The 21,598-nt window shown below is 38.1% G+C and overlaps 1 protein-coding gene across 12 annotated transcripts in view; it reads right to left on the reverse strand.

Annotated features, from left to right (window-relative positions):
* HECW1 (HECT, C2 and WW domain containing E3 ubiquitin protein ligase 1) overlaps positions 1-21,598 on the reverse strand; it is a 250,824-nt gene that overhangs the window by 87,136 nt on the left and 142,090 nt on the right. For 6 of the 12 annotated variants that reach the window (XM_041714544.2, XM_041714541.2, XM_072925930.1 and 3 more), the window contains 2 exons: positions 9,925-10,000; positions 528-697 (listed from right to left, as the gene is read on the reverse strand). In XM_041714544.2, the coding sequence (XP_041570478.2) occupies positions 528-697; positions 9,925-10,000 (246 nt within the window). Of the gene's footprint in view, positions 1-527; positions 698-9,924; positions 10,004-21,598 lie in introns of all 12 variants that reach the window. The other 6 variants (XM_041714543.2, XM_041714540.2, XM_041714542.2 and 3 more) reach the window with 1 other exon arrangement.

Consider the following 21,598-nt stretch of genomic DNA (forward strand, 5'->3'; position numbering starts at 1 on the left):
TTAATACATACAAGTCCTTCCAACAAAAAGAAGCAGACTAGAGACTATTTCTTCAAGGTGATGGCCAAATGTACCAAAGCTGTCTTTGATTTGTTTTGCCACTGATGCTTTTCAATCATATTGCTTCTCTTTATTTGCATGCTGTACTTGTTATGCTTCATATAATGTCTCTGTGTAAGAACACTCTAACAATCTAGCAGCAGTCTTTCATGCTAAACAAATTTATTTTTCAATTCTGTTTTATGCCTGCCTTCAATAATTAACAGCTTTATAAATTACACCAATGAAGTACAACCTACACTGAAAGTATACTGGAAGTTTTAATGTACATCTTTGTAGCTAATTAAGCCTTTTGTACTGAGACACGTGGTCATGAAATACATAAAGTACAGTTAGGTGAACAACTATTTAACCAAGAACTCAATTAAAAATAAAAACCAATTAAAAAAAAAAAAAAGAAGAAGGATAGTACTAGAGTAATGTCCATGTCTTAAGAAAAGTCTCAGCTGAACTCTCCAACTTCTTACCTCTCCTTGCCATACAGGGTTAACGGTGTTACATATGATCTTAGATCTTTTCTCCTGTCCATGATGAGGAAGGGCTGGGAAGATGCTATGTTTTCCAGGCTGGATGGAAATCTTCAGATAAGGATCTGGATTGAAGAACATCCCCTTCTTCAGACCAAAAGCCTGGAAATCTGAAAGGTAAAGATCGAGATTATTTTTCACATTCCAGGAATCTCTTTGGGATGCTAGGAGCAGTATATAGGGACCTGGTTACAAACTCAAATAATATGGCAGGCATGTGAAAAAACTCACTGTGTTTACCGTGACACAGTGTAATGCCAAACCATAATGATCTTGTGATTTAGAATTTACAAATTATGACATAATGAAACCGCAAATTTACAGCCTGATTGGGCAGATTGATTCAGCTTCTAAATCAATATTTATGCAACTTCAAGTGATATACTGATTTTTCTAATAAGCTGAGCACTTGCTCAGCCTGACTGTAGTGGAAGGACTACTCTGAAAAAGAGATTGTGTCATTTAATGTCAAAGTCATGGCATTTGGTACCCAATGGATGCCATTTTTCCTAGGTATCAATTTTACCACTGTACAGATCTTACCTTTTACACCACTTTTTTCTATATGGGAAGTCATTTTACATTTTTTTCCCACTTTAAATAATTTTCTTTCCTGCATAGATTAACTTCACCTTAGGAAAACTCTTGCCTATAATATCCAAATTTTAAGCAGGGCTTTACAGTTTCAGAACTCCCAGGGAGCATAATATATGTTGCACACACAAAAAATGCCCAGGCACTTACTTGAAAATTTCCACATAACATTCTAAAGAAAGACAAAATGCCTGTTATGATCTGTCCCTGTGAAGCTGATGAAATGCAAACTAATCTGTTGGTATATCATTAATTTTGGCTCAACAGACACAGACTGACCCCTTCAGTCTTCTCTTTTTTCAGATGTATTTCTAAGCTTTCTTTGGAACATATAAGCACTTATTCCTATTAGTGAGCTCAGTAGCTAATTTATTTTCCACCACTCTTTGCATGGAGATTCTCCTCTCTTTAAAGCTTTATTTCACATCAAGCTATAAGCACTGTACTGCATTCTGCCTATTTCCTCTTGCTGTATTGGAGAGATAAAATGTATTAGACATAATGGTTTCTAAAACTGCATAGAAGCATACCTAAACATTCAATTTAAACACATATTTTTTCTTCTGGCAGTTTTTGAAAACATTAATTTTCACAGTCTTCTAATTCTCTTCTGATTAAAAACCCAATTATTCTGGCAGGTTGTGGGAGACCATGAAAAACCCTCAAGGCAGATAATTTGGATGACTCTGAAAATCATACACACTGCACACCATCATCAGTATTTTTTTCCAGAAAATAGCTATATCAAACCCAGTTGTGTGTTGCTCCCTTAACATATGGTAATAGCACAATACAATAACACAATAAAATGTGCAAGTTAAAAAGAATTGCTATTCTTTCTGTAGGTTTTAATCATCTATTCCACCACACAACATGTTGCAGATATTCAAAAACTGTTGGACAGATGGTCATGAAACAGACTGTATTTTAAGAATCTCATTCTTGAGACATTCTCTAACAAAAAAAAAAAAAAAAAAAAAAAAAAAAAAACCAAAAAAACCAAAACCAAAACAAAAAAAAAAACCCAAAAAAACCCCACCCCACCACCACCAAAAAACAAACAAACAAAAATAGAGGACATGACTACTAGGAGCTTATTTGAAAATACATTGCTGAAACTATGTACTGCCACAGTCCTAGCAATCCTATTATCACACAAAGAAAATTATCTGTTTCAAAAAGATAATACTGATTTCCCCCCTACCTCCTTTTGTTTTCTGAATGCACAATCGCTGTGTAACTAGCATGTATCTCATCTAACAGCCCTGCTGAAATTCTATATGGCAAACTCTTTTGCTTTGGAAGTTGTACTGTTAGAAATATATTCAAGATATAGAAACCAAGTTTGCAAAATGAGTATGAATGACCAAGACTAGCAATGCATTAGCTCAGGCTGCTAACATATGAGAGGAGAGAAAGATCTCTGGGATCTCATTTTGTTTCTCTCTCATACTTCCTCAAAAAAGCCTGAAACTGAAATATTCATTGCTATATATGTTTCTGGGTTTTTTTTTTTTTCCTTCAAAGAGAGAGACCATGCTATCTTTGGGTACCACTGAGTAACAATATAGTCTACTGATAGAAAATACCAAGCACTCAATTATGTATACTTATAGATCACGTATCATAAAGAAAATACATTGAGGATGACCTACCAGCCTTTTTCCAGTTATGGGAATTAGAGCATAGCCATGAAGATGAAGGTACTCCTAGCCTCAGTTAATAGTCTAATTTTTGTATTCGAATGAGGAAAAAAAAAGTAATTTAGCAAAGCACATGGCACAAAATTTTATTTGTGTAATTTTCTTACTGAAATTACATAGTACAACAGATTAAAAAAAAAAAAAAAAGTCAGTTAGAAACTTAAATTTTATTGTCCCAAGTAAGAATATGGCTAGCAGAATTAGCTTTCCTAATGACAAATATCCCAATTATATATCTCACCACAAATTCTCATCACTGTGTAAAAGAGAGCATCAAAACTGAAAAAGCTCTTAATAAAGCTACATGGATATCTGCAGACAAGCAGTACTTCATTCCATTTGAAGTAAAAACTATTCGTAAATCCTGTAACTTGCTGCTGTAACTTGCTGCTGTAACACTTACCACTCCAGCATCCCCAACAGAAGGATCACAGCCATTCTGCCTTGCCAAATGCAAATATTTTTCTCTATCATATTCAGAAAAAGGTTCAGAAGATACTAAACCTTTAAGGGAAGGTCTGAAGCTAACCAAATTTAAATATTTGGTTGAATGAATGAATTCCAGATGGCTGGGACATACCTTGCTGTATGTACACAGTAATTTTAGAGTGCATTTCTTGGAGGCATATGAGGAAATGCTACAAAGATAGCTCATCCACGTTTTGCAAAGGTGTATTTTCATCCAGTCTCTTAAAAAAATATACCATATCTTTAATAACATACCATATGTCAGTTTCTTAATTAGTCATAAATCACACTTTAGTATGAAAGAGGTTATATACATCTAACAATTTAATAATGTCAGGCCATCTCTCATGACAGATGACAGAAGGAAGAAATCCAGGTAAAGACAAAGTAATTACAGCCTTTCAATGCCACAGAGTTGCACTACTTTTAAGTACATGCATCCTGTTTCAGCTAGGCTCTCTTCACTGGAGAAAAATGGCTTGTACTAACTGCTGCCTGCTGCTGTCCCTAAGTGACTTATGAATTTGTTCCAACTCCAGAGCTTTCTTTCCATATATGCTAATCTCCAGGTGCCTGGATGACACCTAAGGAAGCTTTACACTGGGCCACTTGCATGCATGTACTCTCTGTCCCAAAGGTGTGCCATAGACTTCCCTGTCTGCTCTATAAAGGAACATTTAGCAAATCTATTCACCATGAAGCATCCCAAACTTTGTGGCACTGGTGACTGGGTAGTGATGGACACTTTTTGTGGTGAACGAGTGTATTTATTGGAGCCAGGTGGGGATGTAAATTCCAACCAAACAGCTAGAACACATCTGTGTTTTACAATGTTTGATTTTGCCTCAATACAAATCATTAAGCTTTCAAAAGACTCAGAAAAGTCATGTTTTGTCATGCTCAGCAAGGAGATTCTCTGACAGTAATGATGAAATACCATAAAAATATTCTTTCAATTCCCCGCAGACACAGCAAGGTATTCAACCAGACCCATGCGCCATATAGGAGCATGACAGAAAAGGATGGAGAATCAGATAGAGAACCAGACTCTGGAGCAGTCTGTTATCTAAATTAATTACATTTAGTCTGGTCATCAATATGTCAGGAGTAAGTTAAGGGAGCTCGAAGCTGTTCTCCCCAAGGGATAAGAAGACTTTGCCAACAGAAGTTTCCTAGAAATAACACACAAGGCTATTTTGGGAAGTTTATAGATGTGTCTTAAAAAGACTCAGTCCCTCTAGTCTCCTGATGGTGCATATTCTACTGAATATTCTGCTGAAGATTCCAGAGTCTGCAACCCAACAGAAGGGTCAAAGACTAGTAAGTAGCAGAGCTACTAGTTGTGAGAAACTGATACTGACTGATATTTTAAAACAGATGGCAAATTCCTTTCAACAAATGCCAAATATTGAATGTTCTTTGTATTCCCAAGCACCATCCAAGTGATGATAATTGATGTCTTGCAGGTATCTATACTGGCTCTTATGCAGAGGTTATTAACCCTAAGAAATTCTATGGTCAACCCACCAAATTCACATTTTTCATATTTGGCATACTGGCCTCATGATCTCAGAACCAGGAAATGAGACATATTCCTTATGAGCCATCTGATCCCCTGAAGGAGTGAAGACATCTTGATTTATGTCAAACTTGCCCAGAATATACCTAAAGCCAGAACTAATGAAGTTCACAGGATACTGGAAAGATGCCGGTCTTAACTGGAATGACCACAGTCAATTTAGATTATGATCTAGCCTGAAGAATACCAAAATGGAATTTATTCTATGATCTGTTCATTAATGGCAGAAAGTAAAAAAAATACTGTCATCTTACTGAGATCCTGATAGTTCATGCACCAAAGCACAATAAACCATCTTCATAATCCATCACAACTAAAGAGTTGCTAATTATGATGTCAATGGACATCTCCATCATTTCCCTTCAGATTTCAAGAGCTATCAGTTATGGTTCTGACACCAAAAAAACATACTTGAACAGGACTGGTATCTGGATAGACTACCAATGAGGGAAGGTAATTTCCAGGGTGCTGATAGGTCAGTGTTTTTTTTGTAGACCTTGGACAGAACAAGAACCTGTCTTAGAGTGCAGCAGTTCAACTACTGAGCTGATCTATATAAGATATAGGCATGGTTTCAAAAAAAGGAACAACAAAACTCTGCTTACTCAAGATTTAATGGGAGGCACATAGGTATTGCCTCTCAGTCATGTGCTTTTAAAGGAATACTTTTAGTTACTGTCAGTGGAACAATATTTCAATAGTAAGAGCACAGCAATATTGCATTTACTGAAATGCCAATTTGACTCATGAAGCACAGTATGACACCAAACTTCATTTGGCAATCACCTCTTTGGAAGAAGGTGAGCATGGATTTGCAGAAGTATTGCATCTGGTATTAATTAGATTTCAAGAAGCAAATATTAAGGAATCTATTATAGAAATCAAACAGTAATGTGCAATTATAGGAAGTATTAAAATCCAACACAGGAAACTAATGCAGGGGAATTGAGAAAGATACTAGTTGAAGTACAAGAGATGATTGACTTGATTAGCTACTGAATAAAATTCTGCAACTGATGATATGCAAAAGGTTAAATAAAGTGCTTCTTTTTGCTCTCAGCAATTACTTTGAAAGACTTCACTTTCATTTTAAAATAAAATGCAGGAAAAAAAGAAAGGGCTAGTGTAGTTGCACAAGAAGGTATTTTAAGGTCTGAGATTTAAAAAACAAAACAAAACAAAAAAGTTTAAGTGGATCAGATAAACCAAAATGTTTCTGTCACAAGGCTCCCAGACAAAACATTAAAGACAGTAAAAAAGAGAAGAAAATATTTTTTCTAGCTGTAAATGCTTCAAAGAAAAACAAAAGGGTTTCTCATTTGTTTAAAAAAAAGGGCAGTAGAGGTATTAGGAAGAAAATAGGTGCATTAATAAATGACAAGCAGTAGTAGAATTAATTATCCCAAAATGTCTGAGAGAGGCTACCTTTTTAAATCATCTTTAATCATCAAGAAGGAAAACACAGAGAAAGTCTGAACCATTAGTGTGAACAGCTTATCACAGCAAGGGAGTGTTTTTTATCACTGCAAGTGACTAACCACTGGAGCAAAGTACCATCTTGGTGTCTGTCCTCAGATCCTGACTACACACCTGTCTGTGAGGTACATCTGAACCACTCACACAGAGCTCACCACCATGGGATAAGGTGTCCTGTGTTAAATAGGAGAACAGAGAAGTCAAATTCAAAGCCTTCTGAGGTCTTTCAAACTGCCAGTCTAGGCATACTTCAAGGGCACAATGTGTACTGGATGTGGTCAAAAGCCACCTCACCTTGACACAAGATCTGACAAGTAAGAAAAAGATGTGGGATTAGTAGCTATTAAGTCAGTCACTAGGATTTAAAAAAATCATTGGAAAATAAAGTGCATTGAATATCTGCATTCTGACCAAGAATTTCATGCTAATAACTACTGTCAGAGTGACCCTTGGCAGAACTTATACTATTTTCAGTTGTGATTTATGCTCTAACTTCTATAAACTAACAACTGTTATTACTTGAATACCTGGCCTGAAAGCCACACAAAAACAACTGACAAGATTCTCAGAGATGTGTGATGTAGATAAATGCGTGAATGTTTGTGAAATATTCAGATCTTCTGGTAATTTGTTCCCCAAGGACACTTTTAAATAAAGTGTGTAAAAACATGAGATATGTGAAATATTAAAGCCTGAAAAAATTTATTTGATGCAGCATAGAGCTAGGAGGCATATTATGCAAACCTCATGATAACACTTTCTAAATATATCAGCCAACAAGACTGGTTTTAGGGGCTTTCAGCAAATGCATTATGCTGCTGTTAAACCATGAACCTGCAAGTGAAGTTGCTGGTACATCTCAGAAAGCTTAGCACATTTTTCCTTCTGTACTCATGCAAGAGAGCTCTGACGCTTTTCAGCCACCTTATCGGAAGTGTGACATTCACTGGTAAGAGTGGAAAAGGCATATTTGAAAAGTAATAGCAAAGTGGACTGCAGAGTTTCCCTTAAAGGCTTTTTACAGTCTAGCTAAATTATGCTTAAAATATTTCTCTTGGTATTTTAAATAATGAAAGCTATAATAATAGAGTCATCTTAAAAATTATTAAGAAGCTTAATCATGGGAAATTATCTTCTTTGAGACCAGTGTTGCCAGTGAACCTATTAATCTAAACCAGCCTTTCACAGGAACAACTTCTAGTCTTTAAGGAAGCAAACATGAAATAAAAAACTCTCCTAGTGATATAGTGCAAACTCTCTGTTATTTCCATTCTCAAGAAGCTAGTCATATTCTTGTGCCTTGAAGGATCATTTTACACCTTTTTCATTGTTTGACATTTTAATTCAATCCAGAAATCTTTTCTCAAAAATACCCTCCAGTGAAACAGTTGAATTTTGTCCAACCAAATACTCAATAAACTACAGAAAGAATAAAGCACATTGTCAACAGCTTTTTTGAAAAAATACCCATTTCCACACAGTTCATTTTAACATAGAGTCTCACTGGACTCTCTCAGCAGTAGAGAAAGCCATACAAGTCAGCTGAAATGCACTCATGTTGCTCAGGATTTCTTATGATTTGGCCTACTTTGAGATTTTTCTCTCCCACTCTAATAACTTTTTCTTCTATAAAAATTATATGGCAGAAGGCATAGCTCTTCTTGGATTCTTCAGATTACAGACTGCTTAGGGCATGATTCCTCTGTGTTGGTGCAATGGGCTCCAGTCACACTAATGACACTCCTGCAACTAAATCAACCATAATTTGGAAACCTAACTTTTAAGTAATGACTGTATTAAGTAATGACTGGAAATGACAGTATACCAAAATATAGATATTGAAAAGGAAAACTCTGTATGAGGGAAATGGACTTGTGACAACAGAGGGATTACTGCTGAGATAGCGGTGCAAATGGAAAGGAATTCCAGTTCCTTCTGATGCCTCTGGGAGATCTGTCTTGATCTGCATTTTATTAGCTGCATAATAGATAGAGGAATGGCAATAACTTTGCTTTGAGAGAGACAACATTTTGTTGCTGTGGTGTTGACTAAGAAGGTAATAAATAAATCCTTGTGATGTGTTAATCTGTACATTACAGAAAGACTGAAATGGAACTATTTTGATAACTTAGATTTTTGATAAAATAATTGCCAAATTATTTTATCAAAGCCTTTCATATACCTGGCTGTGATGATGTTGTTAATATGGATGCTACATTATGCAGATAATTGCTTGTGAATCACAGGAATAAGATATCTCAAATGTATTATGAGGTATGGTCTTTATATACTTTAAATCAAGCTGTAAATTAGATACTCTAGTTTATAAAAGAGCCCACTGACACCACATTTTACTCTTCTTGACACCTCTTGGCTTCCTAGGCCAATGAATCTGAGAGAATGAAAAACTTTAACTAGTTCTGGGCCACATTTTCTGTTTAAGATTATTTATGGACATTAAAAAAATATTAAGTCCACTTCTTTATTTCTGTTGAGTTAAACCTGTTGTTTTATCAACTGATGGGTGGATGTCCAGTGTGCAACTTGGAAAAAGTAAGTCATGTGTTAAAAAAGCCTTGCCCAATGTCAGTCTTATCTACCACAACCTCTCAAGAACCACAATGGCTGCCTAATTTGGAAAAGCACTGGCATGCATTGTTAATTGAGGTAAGCTTGAAATAAATCATATGGCTAACACTTAAAGGCCTATGTTTGTAAAACTTTTGAACTAGGGTAACACTTTTTACTCTGTGCTACGTGCTCAAAGAATTTCCAAGTCAAGTCAAGCATCTTTCTCTTGATCTTCCAGGAGCTAAAAAAACATGGAAACCAACCAGCAAGCATAAGATTCCAAAAGAAGAGTCATGCCCATAACCAGACTCTTTTGACAAACTGGTTTCTGTCTACAGATGTGATTTACATGTTCTTACCAAAGCTAGATCAAATGGTTCCTAGCTGTTACATGGAAACATATTTAGCCTTTAAAACCTGCAGTGACATGCCAAGTAATGAGTCTAAGCCTCACTTATCTTCTTGCAATGCAAATGAGTGCGAGCAGTCTTCTGGCTCAAGAAGTCTGAGAGTCACTTTTGAGCAATACAGAGAATCTTCTGCACCACAGCACATGGATCTGCCTCAGGTCCAGACCATGACTGTGGAACGTGCTTTCCAAGGAACAGAGTACTACCACAAATCACATTTTGCTCTGTAAATAAAGCACATGCCTTTGATCTTGCTTTCCATGACCTACATGTTTAATTGTAAACAGAAAAACCTAATATGGCCCCAGGACTCTATTTGAACAAGCTACTTCAGCACATAACTCTCATTGAAGGAAATGAGTGTGGCACTAATAATAGATATTTATTCTCTGTCTCAGCATCACTTCTAGAGCAACAGACAAAGAACCCATGCATAAATACATACATATACTTACACACTCGTGTACATGAAAGGTTCCAGTAACTTCACTCCCAAACCCTTTGAGCTTAAAACTTACTTATTAGCAGTGACTTACCTGACAATGAAAAACTTATCAGTCTCCGACTTCCTTGTCCCTGGACTGAGTCTTCATTAGTGATGCTTTTAAAAATCTGCTGGGAGACAAAGAATTATGAGAAAGAGTAGTCTCCAACAACTCTTGAACAGAGAATTGCTTAGTAACTGTCTTTTTTACAGATTCTTAGTTTTACAACTAAGAATCAATTATATGACCAGAGTTCAAAACCATGTTTTTATCTAGGTAATTATTTAACCATTAATGGCCTAAGTCATCCCTGCCTGGAAGCTTTCTCTTAAAAAAACAGAATGATGCAAAAATATTACTGTAATTTGAATAAAGCAGTTCTACACACAAAAATAAACTACTTATTACTCAAGACATAAAAGTAGTACATAAGGATGGGGATGTGGCTAGCACCTCTTGAAACAACTTCCATCTTTATAATACCTTATTACTCGTGTGTAAAATCTTATTACAGAAGGTTTATTGCATACCATTGAGAAAGACTTCTGAGAGATTACTAGTATCCTGCACAAAAACCCCACTGTGAATTATGCTAACAATATGCATTGAGGGTGAATTGGAAAAAAAAAAAATCCATAGATTACTCTTTGTACTCCACAGTTCAGTTTTTAATGTCAGTCTTTGGTTCAGCAAATTTATTGGTGATCTGCTTTTGTGCAAATTAGGCCCCAGCTGCCTTCTGCCTGTGATCAGAACTGGGAAGCAAGAACACCCATGGGCCAGTGACTGGGGCATTAGGCCCCACCACCAACAGTTTTTGTGTGGAGTCCCTGAGCAGGGCAGAGGAGATGCCATCGGGTGTCAAACTTCAAGCTCAGCAGGGAGGTGGTGCTGTGAGTACTGCTTCCCACCGACTTTGGAGTCAAACCATGTGCTGCTCTGCCCCCGGGAAGCAGCAGCTCCATGTCACTCCTGGCACTCAGCTTTCAGCCAAAAAAGAAAAACAGTGTTTATGCAGTGAAGTTCCAATTTCTGATGGGAAACAGTAACTGAAGTCCCACTCAGCTGTGACTCATTGCTCGGTATATTAAATATTGTGTAGTCAAGCTTAACTTAGAAAACAAGCTGCTCTCTGCCCCCAGATAATTCAAAACCTGGGCAAGTGAGTACTTAGCCCAGCTAGCAGGGATTAAATAACCCCACATGGATGAGATCTAGATCAAAAACCCATGGATGAATTTAGGCATCCTTACAAAATAATGGGTTCTGCTGGGCCTGACTTTTAGTCATAATCATTTTGTTTCTTCCAGATTATCTAAATGAGATAAAAGATATAAAAGATACTGAGCAGGGCAGGACCATGAATAAATTCCAGTAGAAACATCCCTAATGGATCACAGCTAATTAGTTGCAATTGCACTACTGGCCTTCTCAGCAAAGTAGGTTTCAACATGTTTATTGAAGCCACCACTGATTTCTGGATAGACACACATTTAAATCAGAATATATGTGACTATGAGAATTTTATGACAGGACCTCAACAACCTTTACCAGCCAAAGTTGTGATCCTATCAAGAATGACATTTCATTGTCAACATGTATTTTTCATACTATGTAACTGCCTGATAATTATTACACATTATGCTTTAATGGTTACATTTATGGTCTTTTCATGATTTTGTCCAGGATACAATGAGGCCAACCAACTCAGATATGCGCACATGTGCAAAAGGTGCTTTTTTCTAGTCCTTTAACATTTTTCTGGGGTTTTATTCAGACCTGCTATGTATGTCATATAGCATGCTAGTATGAATAGTTCAGCAGACTACACTCTGAACAAACCAGGGGGGATCTGATAGGGTCCTGCAAACCTGTTCAAAACTTAAAAATATTTGCTATTAAATGACCCTTCAGGGGCCATATCTACATTAGTGAAACTATATTGAGACAGTCATAATAGACTGTTGTCACAAATCCTGATAGAAAACAAAGCACCCTAAGCATGGTCAAACTTGCACTATAAAAGCTTGCCATTTATTCAAGTGGAGTAATAACACATCCAGTCCCGTAAGTTAAACAACAACAAAATACATTTATTTCCTCCTGAAGGGTCCACCTGTTCTGTGAAGGAGGTGCACCCCACAGCATCCTGTCAAGTGCTCACCTTTCAGCCATACAACCAGGGGTACTACAAACCAGCCCTGCTGTGCAAACGAGTTCCATCCTCAGTAGCTGACCCCTGCATAACTCTCTCAGATGCAGCACTACATCAGCATGCCAGCCATTTTGAGAATGCCTAGCAATTACCCTTAGCAAAATGAAAGACTTGCTGGAAGCTTTTCCAATTTTCTTCCTGGCCAGGTGGATGAGAAAGGGAATGCACAGCAGAAAGGCTGAAGGAGAGATGCTTTTTTCCTTTGGTTTGAGACCTGTGATTCACCATTAAAAACTTCATACAACTGAGCCTCCTGTGTAGCTGTATCATCACAAACCTGTGCTACTCATCCTCCAGTGGTCTGAAGGCACTGGCCTGCACTCTCCTCACACACACACAGCACCTTCTCACCCGTGAGAAGCATGGTCCTTAAGCATGCCAGGGCACATGCCAGAGCAGGCTCAGGAACAGGCAAACATCCTCTCTCAAAGAATAGGAAGGGTAATAGGAAGGCAATGAAAGTCATTATACTTTAATATTGGTATTTCAAGAAGTCAGAAGGAACAGCAAGGAAATAAGGGAGACAAGTCTTCCAACATTAAGTCTGATTTTCTTAAAATAAGAAGAGCTATTTGCTGCACTTCGGATTCACTGTTTTCTAATGCAATACCAGACACTCCCCAGTAATGAGGACAAGGCTGCACTTGATGCAGAGCAGGACAAAAGAGGGTGAGTCGTCACCAGAGCTCATCAGCAGCCATATCAAATTGGTTTCATAGTATCTTCCAGCCTGGGATAGGGATGTGCACAGGTCACAGTGCTCCTGCTTGCCATTCATCATGGCAAGGAAATCCAGACTGATTTTAGTGGCTGCAATATAATTACATTGGGAGTTTTGTCACTGTAAGTAAACCTTGAATTTAGTCATTAGGAGGTAAAAAACCCTCTATCTTTTCAACTACCACTTAAAACACAGTTAGTCGACAGACAGACAACATTCATCTCATCACTTGACATCCTATGGGCTTGAAGTCCTTCACATGAAAAGGAGCAAATGTCATTTTCCCTCAATAACTTCTGGGCTTTTTAGTGCCATTGAAGTGAGAGCTCAGTCTGAATTAGCTTGATATTTGTAGTTTATAATGCCAGTTTTTTGCACATTGTGCAACCCAGCCTAATTTTACAGGTCCTGCTGATACAAAACAGAATTAATATGCTTTTACTACACACTTCTGCTGTATTTAGACATGAAGATGGGACATGAACTTTAAGCCTAGCTGAATCTCTCTCCAAAAACCAAAGGTTTCCTGAACTGGATTCAAACCTTCTTTTGATTTCTTTGAATGTAATTGGAGCCAGTATCATTGCCACTGATGTCAGCACATACATTCAAACACTAAGAGAAGCATCGGTACTTCCTTTATAATATTCTCTAGTAAACACACACTGTAAAATCTTCTGATCTGTGATAGAGTTTCCCAACCTCTGAAGCAAAGCAAAAGATGACTACCAGCACTTGTGATTGCCAACCGTGAAACATGGGAAGGTACTTGAGGCCAGACTGAAGCCTGTTGGGACTTGCTGACCTCAGGAAACAGTCCAGCTTTGGTAGTGCTTTTCATTTTTGCAGTACACAGAAAAAAGAAGACTGAAAGCTAAAAATAATAGTCTTGTCCTGGAATCACTTTTCCTTGTGAGTAGTTCCTGCAAATGCTAGAAGGAAGTTATGTGACCCTGAATAAGAGAGGAGGCAGGTTTCACACTAGCAAAGGGTGCTCTTGAGATGCCCTTTCTCTTTAGCCATGGTATGTGTTATGAAATAAAATAATCTTGAGAAAGCCCAGACTTCTTTCTGAGGCAAAATTCCAAGTGTTTAACTAAAAATTTGTCTAAGCAAAAAGCCAGAAAGAACTAATTAAAAATATCTCCTAAAATACCTTTCCCTTCACTATTCTACCTAAATATGTGAAAGGGTAACAAGGACAATATTCTTCCTCCTGAAAATAAAGTGGCTTACAGGGCACCCTTAGGATGCCCCTATTCAGCCTCCCTGTTGCTCTAGGTTATGATGAGGCAAATACTTTTTGGCACAGCTGCAGTGTGAATATGGGTCTGAAAGTTAGGAAGAAACTAATTGTTGTAACTGTGTTTACCTGGTGCTGTACTAGCAAACCTGCTTTTGGACACCGCAGTGGCACCACAGTAATAGTGCAGCATTGCTGGCAAAACGTCCTTTGCAGCATTAAATTCCTTTTATCATGTTTGTCTATTGTGCAGCAAACCTTAACAATTATTAAAGTCCTGCTGATACAAAACAGGATAAATATGATTGTATTATGTGCATCTACCACAGCTAGACATGTACAGCTGACAAATACAAACACTTACTCCTTTTCTCACACACAGCACAGGAAAATACTCCTATGTCTTAGTGCTCTGTAGCACTCCTCCTCTCCAGAAGGAAAAGGATTTCTGTCTTCCACCAGAAGAGGACATTTTTGGCCCCTGCGCTTGCATGAAGAGATTCAACAAAGCTAAGTGAGTTTTATTTTCCCACAAGTAGAAGAAACACCTAGATTAATTAATCTCAGTGTTCATTGACAGCCAAAGCACTTCTGAATCAGTAGCTTCTGCTGCAAAAGAATGGTGGCATTTAACTGATATCTCCTCCCACAGGTCAGTATTTCTTTCATTTAAACAGAGGAAATCACAGTGATATTAAAATCAGTGCTGCACTACATGTTTGCTTTCATTGACTTTATATCATGGATGTGACCTCAATATAATATATACTGAGCCATGGACATGGGTCAATATAATCAAGTTCCCATTTTACAAGATGCTAATTAAAACCTAGAATATTTTGCAATGATAGCACAGATTGTAACTGCAGTAATATCTAACACAAACAGTCAGCAACTGTAAACTTGCAAGGCTCTAGCTGGGGCAATAGTATGTATTCGTGAGAGCTTTTTTTTTTAAAAAAAGTAGATCTAAGGACATATCAAAGTATTCAGAAAAGCTCACACTTCCAAGTAGTACTCTCCAGACCTATAATCAAGTCTACAATGAAAGAAGGCTGGAAACCACAAACGTAAAGCAGCAAAATACTTTCTGTTTGTACACACTGGCTCTGAGGATGAAAAGCAGTTGATTAGAGCATTGTGAAAAGGGAAGGCTACCATCTGTGCTTGGTTCAAATCAAAAGTGAAAAATAGACTTAACTTAGCCCCAAACCATGCATCAGCAAACAGAAAAGGTATTGCTAATGTGACAGTGCTAAAAACGTGGAATTCCAGTGCAAAAGACAGGCCATCCAGTCACTGCCTGCAGTGTGCTTACTTCAAGCTCCAGTTCTCTGTTCTCTGCTTTTCAAGACCACTGAATTTGCCAGTAGATTTAAAGCAAAATAAGTAAGGTTATCAGCCTTGCTGATTTCAGTTTAAACCAGCTTGGAGCCATTGTTTTAATAGACCAGAATGCACATGGCACAGGAGTCCAGAACAGTCCTCAAAATTTTTTCTCCCCTAACCTATTTCTGTTGGCTTTTACTGTTTCACTCTTGACTTCACTGAATGCTTAACATTAGGTCAACCCTTCAAAACAAGTGGAAAAAGGCTTACATTTTTCACAGCCCAGCAGTGAAGCATCTTATCACAGTAAGAGAATATTAGACATCATCCTGAGTTTACACTTCATATACTAGCATCTTCTTTAGAGAGGGAATTCCTCAGCAGATCTGCAAATGGGTGAATATTCCTGTTTCCTCCCAGGTGCTGAATTTAAACTGTTTTGTACAAAATTCACTAAGCAAACATAGACTAAGTGCCTCCTTTCACACCATCACTTGGCTTCTTCAGTGAAGAAGCTGCTCTGGGATGTAAGGGGCAAATTCTGAAAGGAACAAAGGCGGATCTGAGCTCCCTGACTGTTACTGAGAGAATTATGTCTGTCTATAATCCCAGGCACCACTTTGAAAATCTACCCCTAATTAGTGGCAGTGCTTCAGCTACAACCCCCACTCTGCTAACAGAATTATCCAGCTCTTGAATGCAATATATTACACTTATCCTGTTAGCTTGTTAAGGCATTGTGCTGGCACAGTGGTATTTTTCTATCAGGTGCTTCCAAACAGCTGCCAGCTTCTCCGGCAGCAGCCTAACTCCTGCTGGGCGCTCTGCTGCCGGCTCTGCCTCCCTGAAGGACTGTGACCACACACACACAGAGGCTTCCCCATGTGCCATGGTCAGCAGCATTCCAGCCTTGTAATATACCACCTTCTCAATGCCTTTCCCTAATTAAGTGGAGAATCTGCCTTTTGTGGGCATATGACAAATGCCCTCTCTCTGCAGAACACATCTTTTGCCCCACCCTGCAGCAGTGTTTATTGATTACTTTATTTTTTCCCAGGAGACAGAATTTTTTTCATTCCAAAAACTCTTGTCCTAGAAACCCCTGAAATAGGTAGCAAGGAAGTGAGTAAACATTTTTTTTCCCTAATGGAAAATGAGTTCTTTCACCAGATTCTAGATTACAAACCGCGTCAGTCAAACTAAAATACTGGGAAAAGACCAAGCTGCTTAGTGAAGCACCTCAGTGACATCCTCTAGAGGGCAACTATCAACAGGCTTATGACAAGAGGACATCCAGCGAGAGTACATACTAAGTATATGGAGGTTTCCATGCTGGCATGAAGCTATTCCATATTCCTCAACCAATCCTATGTGCGTAGAATGCTCTTCCAGCATAACCAGAATCTCAAATAAGGATGTTGGGAGCAAACACTTCCAATTAAAACAAATCAAGGACTAAGGCAAGAAATCAGTACCTCCCATAGAGTCCAATACCTTTTTCTTCCAAAAATTTAATAAATTCAGCTTTTTAATGGCTTTAACAGCTCTGCCTAATAAACTTCAATTATCCTTTGGCAGCAAAGGAAAAACTTTGATTAGAGATTCTGATTTTCCTTCACTATTTGAAACTTCATTTAAATAGTCTTAGACTTTCAGATACTGAAAGACAATCACACATGCATGTGGTAGACTTTGGGTTTCTGGGTTGAGGGCTGGACTACATCTAAGCAGCAGATATTTCACTTTTACCTATAAAACTTTGGGGAAGATTGTTTTCTGCAGCATATCGCACCAACTGCCCCCACACTAGCTCTGAGCCTGCAGATTATTTGGTGCCAATGACCCCATGAGCCTTAAGAAGTCTCTCAGCAAGGTTAAAGTGGTCCAAAACATGACAGTATTTTACAGACCGAGTGTTCAAAACAAACCCCAGTTTAGTTAGCAGAAAAGATGGCTCCTTATGGTTGCTAAACAACTTTGTGTTTCCCAGTGTTAACCACCATCCAGAAAAAACAAAAAAAAAAAAGAAAATCTAGTGTTACGATCAGATTTACACCAGGCAGCTGCCTAATGCAGACCAGTATTGTCCCTGTAAATCTGACAGATCCATACAAAGACTATTAATGTGCTTAAGCACTCTGACAGCAAGAACTGCTTGTAAATATTATCCTCTCTGTAACACCTAAGCAATATCCTGCAAGCCACTGAAATAACTGGGAAGTTTGCCACTGACAGATTAAGAAGCCTATTTGACACTGATTGGATCACGTAATTTTGCATAAAATTTGCCCCACAGACTTCAAATTCAAACTTTTCATGAAAACACTTTGTTTGTACGGAGAATCAAAAAACTGCTGCCAACACCTTTTCTCTCTGCGTATGAAATGACCAGAGTCACCAAAACATAGGGCATATATAGTGGAAACACTGACACATCCATGATGTCTTTGAAAGGCAGGAAACTATCATCAGCTGCCTTCACTGCAGCTTCAGAAACTCCTCACTCTTCTAACCTGGTTTGGGTGGGACAAGTGCACAGACGAGTAATGCTTACACGAGAGGGAGAGAATGTATCTTTCAGCTAAACTGTGCTTAAAGAAGGGCTCAGAGCATTAGTCATGCTGACAAAGCTCTGGACAAGGCAACTGAGTCAATGACCCTTTGCACCGTAAAAGAAGCAGCTAGGCAGCGAACAATGCCCATTCTTCTAAATGAATGCCTCAAATACCAGTTCAACTATGAATACCATTATTTCCAGAAGTGAGTTACAGACACTTTACTTTCAACCTTGGGTTCTACTTTGGTCAGAAATGAGGCAACTATAGATTTATAGTCCGAATTTAAAAGTAGAGAAATATCTGTGCTACTTCAGATATCCCTTGATCTTGCTGAATTCTTAATAAAACATTTCACTACACAGAGCATTTTTCAGGTCAGGATGCCACAGAAAGGATAAAGCTGAGAAGAAAAAAAAATTCTGCTTTTACAGTATCTACAGTCATTTAGTTAATGCAGCCTCATTCACACTCAGTGTTCTCCTTTTAGCAGATCCATTAGACTCAGCAGAAACTGCTTATCTCACCTTAGCAAACCCATGGGCTTTATTTTTTGTTTGTTTGCTTGTTTTGCTATTTGTCTGATTTTGTGGTTGTTTTATTCTTTTCTATTTAAAAATAGCCTTTGTTTTCCAGCTGGCTTCTGCTGTCTACAGCACTTGATGTTTTGGTTTTTTTAGGTTTCTGCTTTCTAGAACAGCAGGCTTTAAAAAGTCAACAGCCCTCTCCAGTGAAGCAGCCTTGTGGGAATACTGATTGTAATCAAACTGCCATACAATAAACAATGTTGGATGAGATCTCCTGAAGTCACCTGACCCTTGAGTCAAAACAGGTCCAACTTAGAGCAAGCTACTTTGAGCCCTGTCCAGTCCAGCTTTGAGTATCTCTGAGGATGGAGATCCCACAAGCTCTCTGTGCAACCTGTTCTAATGTTTGACTACTCTCTTGACACAAAAGATATTCCTGAAGCCTAATCAGAATGTCTCTTGCTGTAACTTGTGTCCATGAGCTGCTATCATTTCAACACATGCTGTGAACAGAGTATGCCTCCTTCCCTACAATATCCCATTAGGTAGTTAAAGGAATCAGTAACATTCCACATAAGAATTCCCTTAGGACCAAATAAATAAATCCAGCTCTTCCTCTGCCACTCCTCGTATGTAAAGTCCAGTCTGAATGATGAAGAAAACAGAGGCCATACTCATTCTGAAAATGAATGTGGCAGGGCACAGAGCAAACCTGAGAGGAAGGACTTCTGCGGAGAAACAGCTTTTACAAAATCTGATCTCCAGTAAGAGATTAATTCATTACAGCAACTTGGTCACCACCAAAAGCCTTGTGAAGGATTTGTCTTGGTGCATACTGGACGCAAGTCTTCTGCACATAAAGTCATTAAAATACATTAGGAGGGGAAAGTGGTGTCAACTAAATGCAGGAGTGCTGTTATTTCAGGGAAATCATTAACTACAGCAGACCTGCAAGCTAAGCCTGACATGGCCACAGCTCACCTCCACAGCAAGAGAGGAGATGTCTCTCATGCCTGAGCTCTTCTGCCAGCTCTGACCACCCCACTGTGAGGCTCACAGAGTTATCAGATACCTGTCTGAGAGGCAGCCAAGGGCTCCTAAAGGGTGGTTGTGGTCAGTTTTCAGGCAGTCTAGACCTCTCCTAATACAGAAGCTCTTCCAAACCTTGAAAGGAAGAAGCCAAAATAAAGGTGAAAGAAATTTACTAGAAAAGGAAAAACTGGAACTAGAAAAGAGGAAAAAAGGCAAGGGTCTATAAGACAAAAGTGGAAAACAAAGAAAAAAGCAGTGGAGGATGCTATAAGGAAAGCAAGAAATTAATTTCTAAAATTCCAGATCCTTACATCCTAAAAAAATTCCCTCCCTTTCAGATACATCTCAAAACACCCAAGCCAAACACCAGAAAAATCCCAATACTCCAACAGTGATCACTACAGCTTTGTTAGAACTCAAACCTGACAGCAGCAGCTTTCAAACTTGACTATGACAAAAGTAAGTGGGACCCTTTGCGGAAAAAATAAGAAAAATAAACAACGTGCTTTAAAAAACAGGGTTTCCTGACAACAGTGGGACTTGCAGGCTTTTCTGGTATTACATTTTAAAAATTCGGACATAACTGACTCAGGTGTACAATAACAGCCCTCAAACGTTTGGGTTGCCCTCAAACATTTCACATCTGGAATCACTGTCCTAGTACAGTTGCAGTCGGCCAGAAAAAGTCACAAATGTGTTGGCATCTGAGATATAGACCATACGCATTTTGTGAACTGAAGTTTAACAATTACACAGGGTTAGTTAGGTATTATGAGAGGTGCTGGTTGTCCTGTAACAAGAATATCAACATGTGGTTTAATTAATGTGGTTTATATGTAGGTTCACCACCAAGTTCTACCACATAGGTGTAAGGGCAAAAGCTGCCTCAGTGTAAATAAAAATCAGACTTTTTGAGTTAAAAAGGGAAGCATGTAAGAACAATTTAGCTGCTTTCCATCAGACTTTACAGATGTAAGAATTTAAGCCTCCTTTTAAAGTGGAGATATTGAGTGGGGAGATGTACAGATGCAAACAAGCTTGCCTGAGAATTCAGCTAGCTAGCCAGGGAAAAAAGACCTTTAATAGACATTTAATAAAAAAGACATTTAATAGAAAAGGAAAATGTTTCTCAAGAGATTCAAGGATTAAAAATAAACAAAGCATTCACAATTCTATTAAAGAAATATTCTTATGCAATCTGCTGATATATAACATACTGACCTACATAAATTTCTCCACTTGTAAGAAAGCCTGAGAACAAAAGCGGTCCGAGTAATAGCAATAAAAAGAAAAAAAATTTAAAACTGTGCAATAGTATATAACTTTATCGACAAAACTGTTTTAAGGGAACATGATTATCCTGTCACGCTCCAAGAAATCATGAAATGCAAACCTAAAAGTTAACTGTAAAGCACAAAGTCTGCCTCTTGTATAAATTTTAATGCTTTTTTTCTTTTTTTAGCTGTCTCCTATCTTAACTTTTTCCCAATGCAACATTATAAATGTATTTTTGGATCACCCAGGTTTTGTGTGAAGTTAAGTACAGGCAACCCAAGATATACTCAACATACAGATAAAACAAAGGATAGCATAATTGTAAATAGGGCTTGTATGCATGTGCACATGGACATCCATGCACACTAAACTCACATGGCAGATACCTGCAGGCATGGGTGTTTCTTGGGATGCTGAAAAACCTTCTGGCTTTCACTCATAACTTGCTCCTCTCTATCGCCTACTTTAGGGTATTTCTTGCTCCCCTCTTGCTCTTCATTTGCGCCTACTTAGGGTATTTCTACTGAAACATCCTGCGGGTTATTGCAGGTTATCCACAAACATTCAAAATTACCTGCAAATCCACCACTTATAAATGTGTGCAATTTCACCTCATTGTCATTTCCTCAGTCATGTCTGTTGATTTTAGGTTATCTGAGGGTATGAGTTATTTCAGAAGAGATCTTAAGCACTGACTATTTTTATAAAGGATTATGCATTGCAAAATTACAATAATGCTCTTCTCTCCCCAGATCTTTCTCCCTGTCCCTCTTCTTTCCAGGACTAAGGAAAGCAAAGAAAACAAAAGAAAGATATTTCAAGACAACA

The sequence above is a fragment of the Taeniopygia guttata genome, chromosome 2 (genome assembly GCF_048771995.1).
Source record: "Taeniopygia guttata chromosome 2, bTaeGut7.mat, whole genome shotgun sequence".
Lineage (NCBI taxonomy): Eukaryota > Metazoa > Chordata > Aves > Passeriformes > Estrildidae > Taeniopygia > Taeniopygia guttata.